Source organism: Anas platyrhynchos, chromosome 2, assembly GCF_047663525.1.
Source record: "Anas platyrhynchos isolate ZD024472 breed Pekin duck chromosome 2, IASCAAS_PekinDuck_T2T, whole genome shotgun sequence".
In the NCBI taxonomy this organism is placed as follows: domain Eukaryota; kingdom Metazoa; phylum Chordata; class Aves; order Anseriformes; family Anatidae; genus Anas; species Anas platyrhynchos.
This window is the reverse complement of record NC_092588.1, coordinates 48,496,433-48,518,376: the sequence shown is the minus strand read 5'-3', so window position 1 is coordinate 48,518,376 and position 21,944 is coordinate 48,496,433. Positions and strand designations below refer to the sequence as shown.

General features: G+C 35.7%; 1 protein-coding gene across 3 annotated transcripts in view; it reads left to right on the top strand.

Moving 5' to 3' along the window:
• Positions 1–21,944, top strand: part of RB1CC1 (RB1 inducible coiled-coil 1) — a 74,401-nt gene that overhangs the window by 10,772 nt on the left and 41,685 nt on the right. For 2 of the 3 annotated variants that reach the window (XM_027452089.3, XM_027452088.3), the window contains exons 2-7: positions 1,364–1,479; positions 3,375–3,502; positions 6,942–7,068; positions 7,323–7,493; positions 18,059–18,261; positions 19,335–19,770. In XM_027452089.3, the coding sequence (XP_027307890.2) occupies positions 3,432–3,502; positions 6,942–7,068; positions 7,323–7,493; positions 18,059–18,261; positions 19,335–19,770 (1,008 nt within the window). In that variant the 5' untranslated portion in view covers positions 1,364–1,479; positions 3,375–3,431. Of the gene's footprint in view, positions 1–1,363; positions 1,480–3,374; positions 3,503–6,941; positions 7,069–7,322; positions 7,494–13,857; positions 13,913–18,058; positions 18,262–19,334; positions 19,771–21,944 lie in introns of those variants that run through there. The other variant, XM_038174421.2, reaches the window with a different exon arrangement.

The window sequence follows — 21,944 nt, the reverse complement described above, 5'->3', positions numbered from 1 at the left end:
TGTTCCCTCAGGGTTGTTTGTTAGCTTGTCTGTTGAAGTGTTGGGTGGAAGAAACAACACTTGGTTTCTGTCTTCTGAATGGTCACAAAGGAATTAGAAGGATAAAGATTGTGGTACTGGGGTCATTCTTTGTGGTAGAAGTAGTTTCTTATGATTTGTGGTAACACACATTACTTCAATCTAAAACAAGTATTCCTAAATTTATTTTGCTTGAGTACAACAGCTGATAGCCAAAGGAGGATGCCTCGGTTAGTACTTTTCCCAGTGGTGATACTTTAGCACGTTGCTTTTTTCATCTGCTTGCACCTTTACTTCTGACTCGGTGATGTATGTGCCTTTGAATGGGAGGAAAGAGGGAGTGTGCAGGAATGGAGGAAGATAAAAGCTCAAATAATGAACTGCCTGACAAACTGCCATCTGTTCCATGCACGTAAAATGCAGTTGTGTAATCTTCCCCTCGATCACAATGTTTACAAATTTAGGATGGAGAGAGTTTGTTTCCAATTTACTGTTAGAGGCATGAGTTGCGTAAAACAAGTTACATGTTCTAATGGTTTTGGGGCTTCAGCAATCCTATTTTTAGTAGTGGATTATCACCCTTTATAGTGCCTGATCATCTTCTCAGAGAGCTTGCTAGGGTATTAACATGGCAGAAATAATGTTTGTTTCAGTTTGATTGTGCACTTTCCTGACTGCTGTTGCACCAGTTGAACTGAACGGGTTACTGAGCCCAGTTGCTTGTCACCGCCTCCTTGCCAAGGGCTCCTTCTCCTTCAGCGTGCTACCTAACTAATAGCAGTTAAAATGAACTAAACTGGCTTTAAAAGACCGCTTTTGCTGATCTGGCTCACTTTCATTGTTGTATTATTAACAGTGTTTCAGGGAGAGGAAGCCCCTGGCAGAGATGCCAGTGATGAGCAACTGGATCTGGTAACATCTTCAGTTTAGGGAAATGCCTTTTTACTCTGGGTTTTCTTAGATCAATTGCACGACATTCTGACTTATGTTGCTCTTAGCATCGTATCAGCATTTTGCACCAGTTCTAAAAAAAAAAACAAAAAACAAACACGCTTTTAATGGAAATGCAAGCAATTCTTTTTAGTGAACTAGCTCTACCTCCTTGTAAATACTGAAAAATGTTACGATGATTTTAAATTGAACTTATGGGAAAAGTACTAAGGTGTATAATGGCTTTGTGTAGACTTACAACTTGATGTCAATGTTTTTAAAAAAAAAAACAACACTACATAATTCTTTCTAGTATTGGCATATACATTGGCTTCAGTGTTAAACACTGCGATAACCATAAAATCCTGATGTTTTCATGTTACTAGTAATTACGTTCTTTATCTTTTCTTTACAGATCTTCTCTGGTTTTGAACAGTCATGCTACTCTGTTGCCAAAATCAAGTAAAGCGAGCAGGCATCTATTCTCCCTGTGTATTTGAAGAAGGTGATAGCTTTGTATAGTGCCTGAAGGTAATTCTTTCTTTGCTTGAAGTTGAAAAGTTTGAGACTGTTGCATGCGTCGTGGATGCTGTCATAAATATTTTTGATCTTGATGCTATTTTTTCTTTAGAAGCTTTAAATGGTTAGCCATAGTGTTAAAGATGGGGTGTATCAATTAAAATTTCACTTTCTGTACATGAATAAACGAGGTTTCAAGACAGATTGTCTGTTAAATACCACTCAGGCTTGCGAAGTAATGTTTCTGTGAAAACTAGATACTAGACAAGTATTTTACTCTGTTTAGGTGAGAAAGACAAGAATAACAGCTTTTATGTGCTCTGTGGTACTTGTTTTAAACATTGTATTTAACATGTCTATTTCTAATTTTATATGGACCATGATCACAAATAATACCATTTACCAGATGAACTCTCTCTGTGCTTGTGAGACTGATTATTAAATTCTCTGGCCTAAGCTATAGAAATAATGAATTACTGCTAGTATGCTCTTGAGATTCAAGAGTTTTTTATATGTCTAGCATGTTTCTTTATAGAGTATATTCTTTACTGAGGCTTTTTTTATTTGACAGTTCTCTTTCTAAGCCTTGTTGTTAAAATGCACCTCTTGACTAGTTTATGTTCATGCTTGGAAAGTGCAGAAAATCATTCTTGAAAAAAAGCTGTTACGACTTTCTGGAATTGTTCTTCTGGTAGAACTACCTTCTGACCCCTCACATGCTTTAACAGTTTTGTTATTTTTCTTTGTGGTCTGTCAGGTTTTTTGCCTGTGTAGACAAAGATAAATGCAATTTCAAACTCATTTTAAAACAATGCAAGTAGCTGTGCAGATCTTGTGCGTTTTCCTCTTATTTCAGGGAAAGAAGGATGACTTACTCTTCCTGTGAAGTAATTTAATCAAAAAAGTCATTCTAATAATGATGTAGGGGTATTGCTGAGGCTAAACCATCCCCAGTTTAACTTTTCATTGCTCTTTCCACATCAAAATAATAAAAAAATAAAAATAAATGCAATGCATTAGTGGCTGCAGTGACAGTGTGCTTTTGCAGTCACTCTGTTAGTGTAGTGAAAAAGGCCTGGAAGTATGGAGTATTTCAGGGGTAGAATATCCCATTAGATCTCAGAATGTCTTGCAAAGCAATTAAATGTTTTTCTTCTATTATGTACTCTGGAAAAACATGTGCGTACTTATAGTCATTAATCCAGAAACTTGTAGGGTACATGACTGAAAATGTCCAGTGTTTCTTTGATCACTCCATAGTGGCTAGTAGTGACTAAGAAGGTAGCTACAGATTTATCTACTGAAAACAAATGAGAATCTGTAGGGTTTTTTTTTTTTATGTCTGTAATTACCTAATAGTTTTTAAAAACTAGTTTCAGCAATTTTTTGTTTGATATCATTTCTATATATCTGAGAGGAAAAAATTATGCATAGGTATAGGTAAGCTTTGTAGGGAGTTGTAGGTTGGGGAATGAATGCTTACAACGTAGACCGTGCTGCTATTTGTAAAATGTAGAAAAGATAACTGGAAATGACTGTATCTGGGGATTTAAAAATGTATTTCGTATCTGAGAAAAGCCAGGTAATCATCTGAGATGATGGCCTCTGCAACTGAAAGTTGTCTTCACCTCTCCTTCCTGTCTTTCCCCAGTGTATACTATGGAAATAGTATGTGTTCTGTATGGGCTAGAAATGTGTTCTAGCCCATTCGCGTATGAGAAGGCCTCCTGTGCCCATGTTTCTCGTAAGAGAAGCATCTGTATGTTTAGTATCAGCTAAAGAACTGCGGAATATGAAAGCTGATGTATTAATCCACTATATGTCTGAAAGTATTTCTTTCAAAAGCATGTACGTGCTTTTTCATAACTCATATGTGAAACTAACACTTCAATCTTTTTTCTTTTCAGTTTCTAGATGATTTTAACAGTGGAAGTTATAAACTTCGGAGACCTAAATAAATCATCATGAAGCTATATGTATTTCTGGTCAACACTGGAACTACCCTAACCTTTGACACAGAACTTGCTGTACAAAAGTAAGGAAGTAAATTAATCCCGTTTTATTTCCTTAATAAATAAGTGGTATATGCTATGTTTTTAATGAGTTCTTGAATGTTGATATTCAACTGTTTGTTGAGTATGTCCACATAGTTTCCCCCTAGGTTTTCATGTAATTCAGTGAATTGGGGATGTTTTTTATTAGCATTTTCAATGCCTTGCAGGTGGTTGTGCTTCTCTGAGATCCTATGAAAGAGCAGGGAGGTTACTTTCTGCAGCAGTGACATAGGATGTAGGTGTTATTTACTTGATCTTAGCGCAGTCTGGTGTTATACTTGGGATTGTGTTTTGGAAAAAACGTCAGATTTACTTCTGGTGTTCTGTGATCTTTTATTGAACAGCATTTTTGATTTTTGCTTATTGACATCATAAAATAAGTTCTGTGGATTGCTTTTTCTACTTGCAGTATTTACACATCCTTAGGAAAATGTGTTCTAGATGCTGAAGAACTGGCATATAGTTTTTTGTCTTACGTCCAGGATGGGAAAAACTTGGTTCTTTCATATGTTATAAGGCTCTAACATATCTTACAGCATTCTCCCTATCAAACAAACTTCCAGACTGTGAACTGCTTGAAATGTGAGCAGTGTTTTAGATTCCCAGTTAAATTCCAGCGACTTCACAACTATTTGTTTCACCGCAAATTAAATACATCTTGCAACCTTAATGATGCTTTAGAGAGACCTAGATATACTAAGTGTATTGTAGCATCTACCCTTGTTCTCATGTAGAATGCTGATCTAATACAATAAATCTTGTATAACACAATTTTGTATAACATCATCATAGCCCATGTGCATTGGAGCTAGCAAGAGCCAACCTAACCTGCTGTCTTCATATTCGATCAGTGGTGAATGAGTTGCAAGTGATCCATGTACATGCTGTTACATGTGTTAGATAATGCTGATCGAAAGACTTCCGTGGATTTTGTAATGAAGTCCATTGTTTCCATACTCCTGAATTTCTGTATGTAACTTTCCAAATTCACTTGTTGAGTCAAAATTTTGAAACTTTTAAGCTGGAAGAGCCCTAACACTGTGTGCATTGAATGATTTTGCATGCTGTCTTGTAAAGCTAACTGAGGATATTATTGAGGATGAAATAAAATACCACAGCCATTTTGGATCTACTGAGTCATGAAGCTTGTGAAGGGACTAGAAAATAAGATACGAGGAGTGACTGGGGGAACTGGGGTTGTTCAGTCTGGAGAAGAAGAGGCTGAGGGGAGACCTAATTGCTTTCTACAACTACCTGAAAGGAGGTTGCAGCAAGGAGGATGAGACTCTTTTCTCAGGTGGCAACACAATTAAAATGGCCTCGGGTTGGTGACACAATTAAATGGCCTCAGGTTACTCTGGGAAAGCTTTAGATTGGAAATCAAGAGAGGGTGGTTAAGTGTTGGAACAGGCTGGCCAGGGAGGTGTCACCATCCCTGGAGGTATTTAAAAGATGTGTGGATGTGGTACTTAAGAACATGGTTTAGAGGTAGACTTGGAAGTCATAAGTGTATTCTCCAACCTAAGTTATTCCATGATTCTGTCATTTGCAAATGTGTCAGTACCTCTTTGTGTCATCTAGTACATTGAGATCATAGAATCATAGAATATCCTGAGTTGGAAGGGACCCTTAAGGATCATCAAGTCCAACTCTTGACACCGCACAGGTCTACCCAAAAAGTTCAGACCATGTGACTAAGTGCACAGTCCAATCTCTTCTTAAATTCAGACAGGCTCGGTGCAGTGACCACTTCCCTGGGGAGCCTGTTCCAGTGTGCAACCACTCTCTCTGTGAAGAACCCCTTCCTGATGTCCAGCCTAAATTTCCCCTGCCTCAGCTTAACCCCGTTCCCGCGGGTCCTGTCACTGGTGTTAATGGAGAAAAGGTCTCCTGCCTCTTGACACCCCCTTACGAGGAAGTTGTAGACTGCGATGAGGTCTCCCCTCAGCCTCCTCTTCTCCAGGCTGAACAGGCCCAGTGCCCTCAGCCGTTCCTCGTACGTCTTCCCCTCCAGGCCTTTCACCATCTTCGTAGCCCTCCTCTGGACACTCTCCAACAGTTTCATGTCCTTTTTATACTGTGGTGCCCAGAACTGCACACAGTACTCGAGGTGAGGCCTCACCAGCGCAGAGTAGAGCGGGACAATCACCTCCCTTGACCTACTAGCGATGCCGTGCTTGATGCACCCCAGGATCTTAAAAATGCCTAAATCATGGTGAGGTGCAGCATCTGAACTGCCAGACAGGGTATCTAATAGCATGGTATGGACCAACATTTTGCTCTGTCTGATATTTTTTGAGGATAAACTGGTGGATGAGACAAAATATGAGACATTTCAGTTGAGTAGTTTAACTTTGTATTCTGAAAGTCTGTATAGACTTGCTCTTTTTAGCAAGATCTTTTTATTGGGTTCTTTGGGTCTCCTTGTATGTGAACAGGCCAATCAATTTTCCCAATGATCATGAGAATGATAGGTGAGTTCTTATAACACAGCTAGTGAGTATGAGCCCGTGTTTGAGGCTTTTGTAGTGAATTAATTTTGTCATCACAGCTATTTTAGGTAATAGATACCTCTTTTTTCAAGTACCTTATAGGCAGTAACTTTGCTTTGCTTCCTGCTAATTATATCAAACAGTGATGCTTACGTTGATTATTCACTGATAATCTGAAGCCTTTCAGTGCTTTTGCACAGTTGTCACCACAGTGTATTATAGTTTTGGTCAGTTACTGTATCATATTAATGAATTCTTAATTATTTTATTTGTTTCTTTGAGATAAAGTCTAGAATTGTTCAAGTAAGCAGTGTCATAAAGGTGTCATCACCTGAAATTGAAGCTGCTAGGATGGAGGACGAAAGTAGGGATGGCTTATTGGTCTACTGTTCTTGCATTAAACATGTCTGCAACATTTATATGTGTTTGTTGCATATGCATTGATTGAATTTCCTGTAAGTTGAGCATTATACTGCGCTTCATGTACTGTAAATCAATCAGAGTTGATTAAGTGGAAATGTGTTTAAATTAGGCTTAATGAAGTGTTGAGTACTCTTGCTATATTATAGAATTTCATAAAGTCATTTGTATGATTGTAAAGTAAGCATTCAAAGAACATAATATGACTTACAGTTATTCTAAATGCTTGATTTGATCTAGTATTTCAGCACGTTATCAGATCTTATTGGAAAAAGATTACTGATTATGTATCAGTATTCTACAGGCTCTACTCCGTTAGCTGATAGCTCGTTAGGTGAATATCCAGAATACAACATGTTGCAGCCTTTACAGACTTAAATATTTCATTGTGCAGAATGCAAATGAGACAAGTGCTGCCTTGAAACAGACAAGTTTCCTGTCTATATTAAAGGAATATGTGAAATTAGATACACATGTTATTGTCATCTTCTCCCCCATTTTTTTTCAGCGTGGCTGATCTGAAACATGCAATACAAACAAAGTATAAGATTGCCATTCAGCACCAGGTACTGGTTGTCAATGGAGGAGAGTGTATGGCACCAGACAGAAGAGTGTGTAGTTACAGTGCTGGAACAGTAAGTGCATACTGCATTTGTCATCTAAGCTGTGATAAGGGAAGACAAAAATATTTTAGTAACAGATTTTTAAGTATTTTTCTGTAGTATACCATGTTTGCTGATTTTTTTCATTTGAGATTTTTTCTTATCTACTCAGTTTGTACATGTGGATTTTAACATAGTCTTAAGACATATTACCCATATGATGGAATAATTGGTGATTGAATGGTACCTTTACTAAACGTGTGATTTCACTTTCTTCTTGAGTGTAGGACACCAACCCAATTTTCTTATTCAACAAAGAAATGATCTTGTGTGAGCGTCCCCCAGCTATCCCCAAAACTACATTTTCAGCAGAGAATGAGATGGAATTGAAAGTAGAAGAATCTCTAATGATGCCTGCAGTTTTTCATACGGTAGCATCACGGACACAACTTGCTGTGGTAAGTAAATTTGTAGCGTACTTGCGCACAAAAAGACAAAAGCCTTTTTATGTCAGAGAGGTAACTTGATGTAAATTTTGAAGTGATTTTGTCAGAAGACAGTGAAAATGGTATACTATTAATGATCTATTCCTTGAAGCCTTTGTCCCTGCTTTTCAAGGTAGGTACTAAAATGTGCTTCTGTAGCATTTTCAAAGCTTCTTTCAAAAACAAAATGCAATATGGCTTTATGGATGCATACGTTTATAGCATTGACAAAATGAAAGCAATTTGGTTTCTTTGGACTCGTGCCTCAGTTCCCTGCCTTATTTTTAGTGACTTCAGTCTATCCCAACCAGAAAAGTTTGTTAGTTCAGAAACAGTGTTAACCCAGATTGAAACAAATTGCATTGCAAATTTTCTAAGTACCTTTCTAATCTCCTGTTTCCTCTTATAAATTTCTCACCAGTTGTTTAGATGTGTAAAACTAAGTTTAATTTTCTGAAAATTTCTTTTAGGTCTTTTCTTATTGTGTACTTATTGAGTGTTGGCTTCTACTTGCCTGAAAAGCAAGCATGTTGTAATCCTATTTGATTATTTCATATTGCTTTGAGGAGGGGGCTACCCTGCAACAAGGGTGGTAAAATATCAAGTGTGCATGTGGTATGAATGGTGGCTGCGTGCTCTAGAATGTAACACAATGCGTGCAGTAGCTGAACTGACTGCGTTTCGTGTTACAAAATACTGTCCTCGGTGTCCTTTTCAAATTTTACGTTCTAAATGCATTAAATGTTTTTGCTGTCTCTAATAATTAAATTTCCTTCTCTAATTATTTAAATTTCCAAGAGTTAGGAGTGGGTTAATGGTTGTGTAGCACGTAGCACAGACTGAATAGTAATTCATGATTTTAGCATGTTGTCTTGGTAATCGTTTCCAAGTTTCAGTAACAACGTTAAGGCAGTCTAAAAGAACACTTAGTGTTTTAAGTGACGTACTTCTTAAATACTTTACAGCAGAATTGGGAGAAAAGTGCTAAGTCATGCATATAACACAGACTTTTGCTTTGCTTTTTTTCCCCCTTTGGCCTATCAGGAGTGAGGTTAGCTTGAATAATCTAACATTGACATACTGTCTAATTTAAGGCAAGGATCAAGTCCAATAAACACTCTTCTTCCCTCTACCACCTGTTGACAGTTATTGCTGACTTAGTAAATAAGACCTTGAGTAATTAGGGATCTGTGAATCATATGACTGTCAGACTGAAAAGAGTAGATGTAGATGTGAATTCATCTAGGAGTAGGAGGTTTTCATTTGTGCTCTGTACTTGAAGAGTATGAAGATAGTTTTTTCGGCAGCTGAGACTGAAATACTGATTTTTATGAGGTGTTAAAAGGATGTTATAGAAGTCAGTAAGACTAGTATCTGTTAAATGCTTAATATGTTAATTGATTTAACATGAATGGGAGTTCTGGTATTCGTGTTTGAACTTCACTTGAGAAGGTGGTGTTAATAAGTGTCTTGTTTCTAATTGTTGATATTTTCTTTGTTTTCCCCATCTCTGAAGGGGAAAAATTAACACAGCAGGTATTCCCAACTTTTGTTTTGACCCAGTGAAGTTACTATACATTGATAGATAAACAGATTTAATTCCTGTGGAGTAAGTTTTTGTATTCTAGGAGTGTTTTTTAATGTATATTTCTACTTGAGAAGGATTGTTAGTGCTACATTCTCTTCCCCCTCAATTCTGAAGGCTGTATTATTACACAGAGCAAGTAAGTTTATTCAAGTATTTCTGCTTTTAAATTATTTATATTTAAATGACTTGTTCTGGTGACAAGTCTTCTGTCAGGGAAATCCATATTTCAGAAATACTCTCAAAGTCCGTGTGAAGTATAGCATTTAGTGGACAACTGGAGCAATAACATTTAGCGTAAGACTGTGAAGTTTACATAGAGATTGATCCTGAACTGATTCCCAAGTAAAGAAATCTTTCCATTCTTGATGGAATCTATTATTATTGTTGAAAGAGGGTGGATTTAGAATGTTAAGTCTTTAAACATCTATTTAAGTGGAATGGAGTTGTTGTTTTAGCCTGCACGTTGATCTTGTAAAAGATTGTCCTATGTGCTACACTTCTTCCAGCTCTTCGCTGCTGGGTAACAATGGTAGTAAGTTTTTTTCCTGGAAAAAAAAAAAGACTGAATAGCTAGTTATGTTCTTAAATCTGGTGAGCCTTTATACCATCAGTTAGCTTTGCCCAATATTTTAAGTATTTCAAAATCATGGGCTCTATATTTGGCTGTGAAAATGCTTTGGGTGCTTTTCTGAGAGTTGAATGCTAAGAAAACAGCTCTGTATCATAGAAGATGAGTAAATAGTCTAACCTGACTTGAGATGTGCCTGGGTGTGAAGACTTTATAAAGGACTATTGCAGTGTTACTACAGCTTTTCATGATGCCTATTTGAAGCACATTGAGCAGTAATTCAGAATAAACTAGAGAGAGGCTAGAAATGTGGTTAAAACGTTAATCGTCTTCAAGGTTCATTGTAAGCCTCTGGTCTGGGAGGAAGATGGAACATTGGGAGCATTAGTCCTCAAAATTAAGATCTGGGGAGAGGAAGAGAGGCTCTGAACCTCTATAGTTGTGAGAATGATGCATCCAAAGCCACACTGACTATACTGTATGCTAGATTTCATGCAAAATGGTCATGAAAAATCTGCAGTATAAAGATCGAAGGCTTATCTTTTAATTAATTTTAGAGAGGCAGTGATTTGTAGTACTAGAAAAACAGTTACAGTACTTGATAGTGGGATAGTGGTTTTGCCTGTTGAAATTATTTAGGGAGCTTAAATAATTATCATGTATTAATTACATTTAAAGATGTTTTGTATTAGGAGAATAGAAGTCTCAGTCTACGTTGTTGCTTATGATTGCAAAATGTTACTGTCAGTAATAAGAAACAGTGATGTGCAACTACTTAAAAGTAGAGGAGAATGTCTGATAGCTGCCAGGTTATATTTAATTTGCTATCTCTTCTGCCCTGAAGATATGCAGTACAATTTTAAAATCAGATTTTATAAGACATAGTAACACGGTTTATGAAATAGTAAGCACTGCTTAGAAGATGACTTTGAATTTACTGTGCAAGAGGACAATTAGTATTCTTGGTTGTCTCTTGTAGCTTGTGGCCTGCTTCTAATTTGGTAATAAGTAAATGTATTTTCTTTTATGGAATATTATATATGCTTCAGGGTGTAATGGCTTTTGTTGTCATCTTAGTTTTCCCTTATTTTAAGTCTTCCTGAAAACCTTTGAATTTGATCCGTTTTTCCGTGGTTGTATTATGCTGTAGAACAGCGTGAAAGGGTATTTTTATCTTACCTTATTTTGAAGTTTATTTGTGCTGTAGAGGAAGCTGACAGATACTCACTTTCTGATACGGTCTCTTACAAACTACTTTTCAATAGCAAGTAGTTCTACGTTTTCCTTTAACAAGGATTTTTCTTAGTCTGTGTATATATATATATTCCTCCCCAAATTCTTGTTTTGTATCTTCCCTTTGTTAGATGAGCAGCTATAGCTGAAAATAAAAATTTTTTTTTTGTAAAAACAAAAGTTATCTTTTAGTTCACAGCGGAGGCCATTTTTTTCCTGCATTGTAGGTAGCTTAAATCTTCTGAGTTAGGTAAATAGTTGTATTCTGTGCATTACTTAAGGAACATAGTTATAGCAACATAATTATAGTTGGAATTATTGTTGAAGAAAGACTCTTAAGAAATCTGTGTAAGCTTTGCTACTTCATGGCTCTTTTTTTTTTTTTTTTTCTTCCAGGTCAGTAATTTAGAATCATGGGGAGGGGAAAATATGCAGAACTGTAATATTTTTCAGGAAGACTGTTTGTCATGGCTTGCATTTTTTCCCTTTCAGATACTGCTCTCACCTACATTACTGAGCCATTGTCACATGAATAGCTGAACTGCTTTTGAGGCTTGAATGAGTCAATTCACTTACAAATACATTCTTTTTATTGAGCGGGGACCTTTAAAAGCCCTATGGGGATGTTTGCATTCTTGTAACTTTTTATCCACGTGATAGAGATGTGTAAAAGCAGCAGATACTAATTTTCTTACTTGCTGGTTGGAGCTAACTTCGTTAATTTACATTTAGTCTTTAGGTTTTAATACCTCCTAACCAAAAGTCATTCCTATGTCAAGTTTATTACCACCTGTTTGGTTTTCTGCTGTAGTATAACTCATATTCAATTCATATCAAGATAAATTCTTTTTGATTTCCTGAATTTAAAACTTAAACAGATTTCTTCAAGATGTGTTGTTTTTTTTTAACTAGAGATCTCATTACGTAAAATTCACAGTATAAAGACTTTGTAGCTTTAGAGAAGCTATATCTGTTACCACAACTTGCTCTTTCACTGATTAAACTGAAATTCTTTCCATAGCTTTTTGTCAAATGTGGTGATGTCTTAGTGTTTTAAACTTTTTTTTAATCGTCTCTTCCTTGCTCAATGTTTTTCATCTACTGTCTGGCTTTTAAATAGCAGTTAAAGCAACTTCCTAAGCCTATTTTCATTTTATGATGTCCAAGTATCCTGGTTTCCCTCTGGCTAAAAATCTACTGTTGAGATGTAAGTGCCTGAAGTGTTACAGCATGCTTTTCTACAGCTACCCTACTTTCTTATTTCTCTTCCAGTTCAGCAGTTCTGGCCTTGAGCTGCAGAATGTGGACAATGAGGTGCACAGTGTGTTTGCAAAAAGTTGCGTACACATCAGCTTAGGAGAAAACAAGCTGTTCTCTACACAATGCATTGCGCAATAAACTCTGTTCTATGAATCTTGTCTAATCTTTTGGTCTTTTAATGCTACTGCTAAAAAAAAAAAAGCATAACTGATAATTTATCTTTTAGAACAGGATTTATTTAGTTACTTTTAAGCAATTTAAACGAAATTCCCTCATTTCAACTGAAGTCCCAGAAGAAGGTTCTTAGAGACCTGGACTTCTGGTCAGTGGATACATTTCACATTTCAAGTGATATTGTTGCTGACATCATCAAACTGTCAATTCCAGTCATTTTTTCTTTTAGAGATAGGGAAGACAATGAGAAATTGTGTGGTTGTTCCATATGGCTAGATAAAACTAACTGTAGTCATAGTACCAACATCATTCTTGGTTCAGTTCCAAATGCTTTCAACTCTAGTGAAGATGTATAATCATGCTTCCTGAAAGCTGTGTAACTACTATTTAAATACGTACGCTTTCACTTTGGCTAGAAAGCTGCTTTGAGACCCAGTGGAAAACAATTATTTAAAAATGTTGTGTTCTGAAAGCATCTATAATGATTGTAGCAAGTGTGTGATTACATTGCTATTATTAGTTCATTTTTACTAAATCTTCTAATAGCGAGAAACGCTTCTAGCTCTTCCACAGAAGTCCAGACTTCTTTAACTTGCATTAATGATGAATCTCATCTTTGAATGTCTTTGAGCTGTGAAAGGTTAAAATAGAAAAGCTCTTATGATTAGATGGTTTTTGGTTGGCCTTTGTGACCAAAATCGTTAGATTAAGGTTTTGGAAAATTCACTGCGAGTGTTTTTTTTGTTTTTTTGTTTTTTTGTTTTTTTTTTTAAAAAAAAAGGACTTAAAAAAGGACTTGGATGGCTTGGAATCAAGCTAGTGAAAACTATCACTTACCTCATACCCTGCTTTGATTCATTGGCAGGTTGTTTTATATCAGCTTCTCAGTGTCCTTTTTGGTGGTAAATTCTGTCACTTGACTTCTCTCAGCTTGCTTTTAGGATCTCAGCCAAGAGCTAGTGAAAACAGGACTGAAGAAAAAGTCACTAAGCTATGAATAGCTTGGTTCTGTATCACGCTGATGAAATAAATACTTAATGAATATGTAATAAGTCATGAACTGTGTGGACAAATGTCCAAAGGACAGTCACCAAAATTGATCAATGTTAAACGAGAGTGGAATAATATTCTGTCTAATGAAAGAAGAGAAATTATAATGAAATCTCAAGTCTCCCTCACAGTGAAATTAACTGTTCAACTTCAGGTTTTAAAAGCTGAAATCTTGAGAAGTGGTTAATATAGTAGCATTACTGTTGTTTTCAGTTGAGGTGTATAAAAAGTGATATTGGTCTTAGTTCCTGATACTGGTAACTAAGATATTGGTTACCTTTTGTGGAAGTGGTTATCCTTTAGTGTAGTGTGTGGTGTAACTTCACTTTCAGGGATCCTTTTTGGTGGCCTGAGGTTGATTATTTTTCTGTTGAGGATAACTCAAACCTATAAGGAGTCCTTTTAACAGAATTTCAGGCACATGGCAATAGAGGACTTTGATGCCTTGTTTCCTTTTACCACAGGGTTGTAGAGAATGGAAAGAACCCTGCATTTCCTGAAAACTTTTGTTCTTTAGAGGTAAGTCCAAAAAGCACTGAAGACAAATGGACCTTCCCATTATTTATTTTTTTTCCCCCATTCAGATGAGCAAAGTTAGGGTGGTAGGATGTGAGGGCAAAGTCTTGAAAGGAATGGGGAGCACTTTGCCAATTAATTCTTGTTTTAGATAAAATGTATTTTGTTGTTTCTACTGATTTTGGGTGCAACTGACTAAAATGAAATAGCTATAATCATAAGAATAACCTATGTTTAAGTCATGCTGATGGAATAAAGTAATACATGTAAATATTTTGTTAAAACATCTAAAAAGAGATAAAGAAAATCTTTCTGGTGAGCCTGTGGATTTTTAGACAAATTAAAAAGTCAAGATGCCTTTATTTGCTCTTCAATGTAAATGGGCAAGTTGAGTTTGTCTAGTCTTGTAGAGGTGCTTTTTGAGGTCTACATTCCAGTGGTATCTTGAAACTCTGTTCTAGGTATATTGGTATATTTGAGTAAAATTAATGTAGCTGTGCAAGGCATCCAGTTTTTCATTTTTATATTCTGTGAACCATTGGGTGTTTGGAAATTACTCTGAACTGATTTGTGGAAGAATCAATGACAAAAGCATACCTGTTAGGCAGGCTGCATTTTCTGTGCTGGAGCTGGCAACTTTACTGAGAAGTGTTAAAGCATATGTTGAACTGCAGGTCTTTATTTATATGCCTGCAGTTTTAGATGTTAGTCGTTTGGAAGGGAACCGCTTAATTCTTTTCTTCATGCAGGTATACTGATTGTGGAAAATAGATTGGTCTTGATCTTCTGAAGTAGCTTGATGCCTCCCCCTTAGTATTGTTTATAGAAAAGGCAGGAAAAACAAGCCCAATCACTTGAAGCTGCATTGAGTAGTGATGAAATTATAAGAAAGATGCACTTGTGCAGATTTTAATTGAACCACTTCTAAACAACATATAAAATATCTTTTTGTTTCAGTATCATATTTATAATTCATTTCATAATGAGGTTTTTTGTTTCAGTGGTCATGTCTTCTGTGTGTATGTCCACCAAAGAGCTGTAGTACACTTCACACTGAAGATGAAATTGGTTAAACTTACATGGCGCTGGGGTGTTTTTATGTAGTAGTTTCTTTGGGTCTGCCTCTATTACATGACCGATCTTGACAGTTACTAGAATGCCCTTCTGTTATGTGGTTGCTAAAAAGTATTAGTTTGCCTCTGTGGGAAATATTGTTCTTTACTCTTTCACTTTTCTAGGACACAAGTTTCTGACTCGGATAAGTTTGGATCATGGCAGGTCAGATAAAAAGTGTCAGTGCTGGTGGTCATCCGTAGTGTAACAAGCAATCTCAGTTGTAATGTTTTTTTTTTTCCTATTAAAATTTGATAACTTGCAATTTTTGTTTTTAGCTTGAAAGTGTTGTGACAACCTTGACAGAATTAATGTCTTAAGTTGACAACATTTAAATTCTCCAGGGAGTATCAAAAATGACACACAAAACTTAATAGAACAAAGCTAATTTTGTAGCTTCTGACTCCTATATTGAATGCAGTAAATAGATCTAGCTTTTTTTTTTTAAGTGGCCTGAATTGGGAGTATGTTTTGGGGCAGATCATCTGGTCTAATCATGCCTAGTGTATGCATCTTGTCATTACACAGTTGATCTGTGCAATGCCAAGTCAATTTGTCCAAAGGAAAATAGAACTAACAAAGGCCTCTCTGCCCAGGGCTTTTAAAGGAACATTTTAGTTAGGTGGTGGGATGAATTCAGTCTTTATTTTCCCCAGTACACTGTGATGATGCTTGAAGACAGTGCTGCATAAAAAGACTTTGAGATCAATTTAGATTTTGTAGATGGCTTAAATCTTTTTAGTCTTCAGACTAATGTGTGGTTTCCATATTTATAGGGTTCTTGAAAATAGCGTGGGAGCAGGTTGACTTTGGGAAGGGAGTAGTGTTTGTCGGTTGAAAGTAGAATGCTCGCTTACTTTCACGGGGCATACATTAGAACACAACAGACATCCAGTTGCCTTTCAGCTTTATATTGTAGATATATCTTCTAGTATACTTCAGGGTAAAAAGGTCTGTTCTGGTTTTCAGTATGATAATTGAGAAAGCAGTAGTTATTTTTTTACAGCTGATACAGAATTTGCTTGAGCAATTTGTATTCAAGAATGAATAATAAAAATTCGTCAAGTTGTCAGTATTGCTTTAGTTTGCAGGTGTATATTTAAATTGTACAGAGAGGGACTGGATCTAGTATTAAGATAATGACTTGAAGATGTCAGCATAACCTGGATGCTGTCTAAATTGTGTTGCTAGTTTTGATTTAGGAAGTGAGAGCTCATACTGCAAATAAAATAACTGTTGTTCTCAAAGTAGAAACTATTGTTCTGTGCGCAGAAGGTGAACAAAGTTCATAAAACAAGACAGAGCTGGAAAGACATACTAAAGACAGAATCACAGAATCACAGGATTTCTAGGTTGGAAGAGACCTCAAGATCATCGAGTCCAACCTCTGACCTAACGCTAACAGTCCCCACTAAACCATATCCCTAAGCTCTACATCTAAACGTCTTTTAAAGACTTCCAGGGATGGTGACTCCTCCCTGGGCAGCCTGTTCCAGTGCCTAACAACCCTTTCAGTAAAGAAGTTAAACCAGTGTCTGTACTATGAAATGGTAGAAATCTGTAATTGCTTTTGATTTCCTTGGGTTTCATGTATAAGTAGTTATATATCCATTGTTTGCATGCTGATAACTTAGATAAGTTAGTAATTTGAAGGATGATGGAATTTTGTGATGCTGCTGGAGACAGAGCTTGGACTTTTTTGTTTATTTTTAAAGGGGGTTCATAACTTAGGCTTTGCTAAGATTAATTCTGAAATGTTCAGATAAAATGCTCTGCAGTTTTGTGATTTATTTTGAGAATATAAGTGTTACCTTTAGAAAATTTTGGGTTTGAAAATATGTGCTGTTAACCATGTGGTCAGAAGTGAAAGTATTTCATAATATGTTGGGGTTTTAATGCTGCTTTTTCACCGTACTTAAATAATGTAAACTTGTTTCTCCATGTATGCTTTTCCCACATGCACTCTAACAAAGGAAAGATGCTTTGTTTAGTTCAACACTATGAACAACATGCAAAAAGTTGTAGGATTTTCTTCCTTGGTGGATAGGCAGACACTAAAACCAAACATCCAGGTATTCTGAGGAGACTATTTCCAATGTAGTGTGTTATGAAGTATTGAGCTGAAGGATTAAGTGTGACTTCTGTATTATTTTCTTACTTGGGTGTTTGGGAAGTAAGCACCTTGGGAGTAGTAGGGGGGATGTGGTTTGCTTCCTTAAGTTAGTATACTTTAAATTTTCTACTAATAGTTAAAATTTTGGAATTGAATACAATAAGGCATTGCTATTAGTGCACTTCTAATAGGATACGGTACTTGCCAAATCTAGGTCTCTGTTTTAACTCTACTGAGTTGGGTGGTAATTAAATTCTCACCCTCTTATGGGGGTTAAATGTTTGTGTCATCCAGTTATTTAACAGAAAAGCTGCTGTGTTGGTTTGCGTGCACCAAGTTTCAGGTGTTTTAGAGTTTTGTATGCTCTCTACGCTGCTCCTCTGGTTTATTAATTGCTAGACTTCAGTGGAGTATCTACCCTCCCATTTACATTATGAATCTCTCCCTGCATCTGATGTACCTGCGTTTCTATCAATGGATACTGCGATTCTTTGTCTTGTTCTGAGTTTCTGCTTGGCTCTTCCTCTTTAATCTACCTTGTTTGCCAGCTCCTTCTGTTAGATTATTACAAGTATTATTATTCACATATGCAGTATTTTATTTTAGCAGAATTTAATTCTGAGTTTTTATTTTGATAAAAACTCATAGAATTAAATTCTGCAACTTTTCATCTGCCTATTTAGAAGAAAAATAACTCAGTAAATATCTCAGTTTTTTCATCCTCTAACTGTTTTTCTTTTAAGAGTAAAGGAAGTTGTTATTTTTGGTTGAAGTTTTAAAAGATGTGCAGCTTTAGCTGTCACAGTTTAACACTTTTTATCTTAATATTTTCCAAGTGTCTCACTTTTCTGTGGTAGCTATATAAAACATCACAAGTCTGGCTAAGTGACTTTCATTTTGTTGTTGGATTTTTTTTCTTCCAGGAAATGTATGAAGTTGCCAAGAAGCTTTGCTCATTCTGTGAAGGTCTTGTACATGATGAACATCTTCAGCATCAAGGCTGGGCTGCCATAATGGCCAACTTGGAAGATTGTACATACTCTTACCAAAAGCTACTTTTCAAGTTTGAAAATGTATATTCAAGCTATTTGCAGTCCATAGATGATATCAAGTTGAAACTCACACAGTAGGTTTGCCATTAAACTTCAGTCTCAATCTCCAGAGCTTATTTATGTTTTTTGTGTTTTAAGTAATCAGGCATGTATTGTTTGATTTTTTTATGTCACTGAAAACATTCTTTCTCTTCTATGCTAGTCTTTTTTTTTTTTTAATTGACTTTTTTTCATTGCATTCATCAGCACACAGATACCTGTACTGAATTATCTGGAAAATTATGCTTACTAATGTGAGCTGTTTAACAGCTGGAGTCCTTCCAAATGTACACTAGAAACATCTAAATAATAAATTTAGTCATTAAATAGTATTTTAAATACATATTTGCACTTCTGAATTAATTACTTCTGAATACACATATTAAGAATTATGATTTATGTTGCAAATTTGAAGCTACTTATAACACAATCTTGACGCATGTAGACATACATCTTTGGGTATATGTATATAAATGTATACTTAGAGCCTTGCAAACTCGATGTTGCTTGAAGGAAAATTTTGACGGCTTTCTGGAGACGTTACATTATTGTGGTATTTCTGTGAGTGATGTGCCTAATAGAATTTCAGGTACTTAGAGAAATCAAGCAGAAATATGGTGTACCTTTTTTAATAAAACAAAAAATAAGTTGAATTTCATAGCTTTTACCAAATATATAGAGAGCATTCAATCTCTGCAAAAGCAGTCAGCCAGAGGGCACTTAGTCTTTGCTAATAAGCATTGATGTGTACCTATGCAGAATGCAAACATACAAGTCCTAGTTATGTGTTTAAAATATGGACATGTCTCGGTTTATCAAACTGTTGTCTTTTTTCATGTTTTTGTCATTGCATTATAACTATAAGCTTACCTTGAAGTTTAGAAGAGTTCATATTGAGCAGTGGAAGAGCAAAAATTACTTTAGCTGTGCTCTCATAATGTTGTTACTGAACACAGTGCTTTGAAAGGGTAATAACCAAATTCATTTTGAAGTCTGTTTCAGTTCTAAAATATACAAATAGCACTTCAATTATAAGTGGCTTGTGTCAAAGTTATGCAATTGGCTTCTGGATACTGATGGCTTTTTGTTTTCACCCTTTTTAAAAAAGCTTGGGTTCTGCTGTTTCTATCATGGCCAAGATACCACTGCTGGAGTGCCTAACGAGACATAGTTACAGGGAGTGTTTAGGAAGACTGGATTCGTCAGCTGAGCATGGAGGGGCAGAAAGTGAAGAAACTGAGGATGGGAAATCTCCTGAACTGGTGCTTTATTCTGATGTATCTAAAGTGAACAATAAATCAATGTTAGCATCATTTTGCAAGTCAGTTGAACATTCAGCTTTGGAAGGCACAAATCCTGAAAATGTAAAAGATGATAAGGAGTCGGGTCAAAATGCTACTGTCCAGGACAATGAAACATCAGTAGAATTGAAAGATGATGATCAGCCTTCATTCAATGTGTCTTTATTAGACTGGATAAACGTTCAAGATAGACCTAATGATGTTGAATCGCTGGTCAGAAAATGTTTTGATTCTATGAGCAGGGTAAGTTAACTTTTTTTTTTCATCACTCAAATTATATTGGAAATATGCTATGGGATGATTTTTATTTTCCAGATGCCGGTTCTTTTGAAGTGATTCAACTTTCTATAGCTTGTTGTTTCTCAAATAACTTTCTGAAGGGGAGACCAAAACAGAGTGGGGGCAGGGGAAATACTTTGTGAATGAGTGTGTGAGTTTTAAGAACTTGACCTTTGAGAAATTTATAATGAACATTTATTGTGAAATTGTCTTGGAGGTTTTGTTGTTGTTTTGGTGTTCCCCTGCTTTTTTTTCCCAAAAGTAGTCACTCCTGGAAAAACAATAGTTCCTTGTATCAAATCAGCTTCTACTCTTAGTTGATTGTGGATTTGTGCTCATAATGAAACTAAAATTTTCCTGGACCAAACTCACTGTTAGTCTGTGTTTTAAAAATACTGATGTATTTATTGAAACACAGATCAAATTCATGTGGTTAATCATAATATTTCTTCAGTCTTTATTAACTGGTACATGCTCTTGTTCTTTCTGAATCACTGCTTTAACCAATTATAGCATAGTACCCTTCTACACTGAGATTTCCATTTTGCTTCCTTGTACATTTTGCTGTAGCTTATATTTCTTATGTTGTGTAACCTTGTTTGCATATGTATTTTAATATAACTCAATGTACTTAGAACAAAGAAAATAATTTCTATAGCCTTGGACGCTTTATTCTTAAGGTAAGACTATAAGACTCTCAATTATGTCTAAGCGTCATCTGTTATAAGGAGTTGTTACCGTGTGATCAATTTTATACTTTCTTTCTTTAATTCTGACTTAAAAGTAAGTGGAGAATTGGGAGTAATATTAAGGACCTGCCCAAGGTTTTGAGCTGTCTCCATTTTAGTAGTGCAGAAAAGGCTGAGTGAATGACTGTACTTCCCAAGTTGTGACACTTTTACTTTCCTTTGCCAAAAACTAGTATATTCAGTGCTGTCTCTGAAAAACTTTTGTAATCGTCAAAGTCTGAGACAGTCCTCTTTTTTGTTTCTTTGGTAATGCTACAAGGTGGTTTCTGATAGTTTTAAGCAAGTAACAAAACCCTGTAGCTCAGTTTGAGAGAGAAGGAATTCATTTTGTTCATACTAGTTAAAGTTGTCTTGTGTTATATCCCTATATCTATCAATATTTTAAGAGACAGGAATTAAAGAGTTGCTTCAAAATACACTTAGTGATGCTGAAGAAAAAAAAAAAAAACACGACATTTTAGATAAATAGTTGTACCTTTTTTAGACCAGCTTGTAGACTTATTTGACCTTTACCACGTTTTAAATAGGCTATATTGTAAATGTGTACTTTTCTGTCCTTGCTTTTCTTATCTAGTTTTTTTGTTTGTTTGTTTTTGTAGGGGCGGGGGGGAATGGAAATTGCCCCTTCAACTTCTTGTTTTCCTATTATAATTTGGCAGGTAGATACTCCATCTATTCTGGCTACCACCAGACCAACTATAAGTGATCTATTTTGATTTTTCGTTCTCGCAAAAACTCAAACTTCAATATGATAGTTCCTAGGAAAACATTAATTTACTCTTTTTAATGCAGCACAGACAAAGGATTCAATCTTTATTTACCATTGATTTAGAATTAGAAAATAGAATTAATGTGTAGCTGGAATGGTAAATCAACCAAATAAGTATCTCACAATACAGTTGTCATCTCAAGTAAATAGTAAGAGTACACTTCAATGTGAGAATACAAAATCCAGTTTTTTTTTTTTTGTTACTGTTCTTTGCTGTTCTTCCCCTGCCCTTTCCTTCTTGGAAATATGAACCATACCAATGGCTTATTGTAATTCTTATTTGAAACTCTGAATTTGGGTAAGATTGTCATTGAAGTGTAACATGTCAGAGTATGAGATTTGTAACAGAGTGAAAGTATTGCATAGGAAAGCTTTTATACAGTCAAATACTAGATTAGGGGAAAATAGGTATTTTTTTTTTATTCATGTTAATATTGATACATGTAAGTGGCTTCTTTAGAAAGGTGTAAGTACGCTTTGTGTTGTGGGTTGATGTAAAACCTGCATATTAGTGGAAGAAACTAATGTTATGACAGCTTGTATGACCACATACCTGTATATTTCAGAATCATTTGTTTCTCACATAATAAAGACTCCTAATTTGTTTTGCTGCTTCTTTA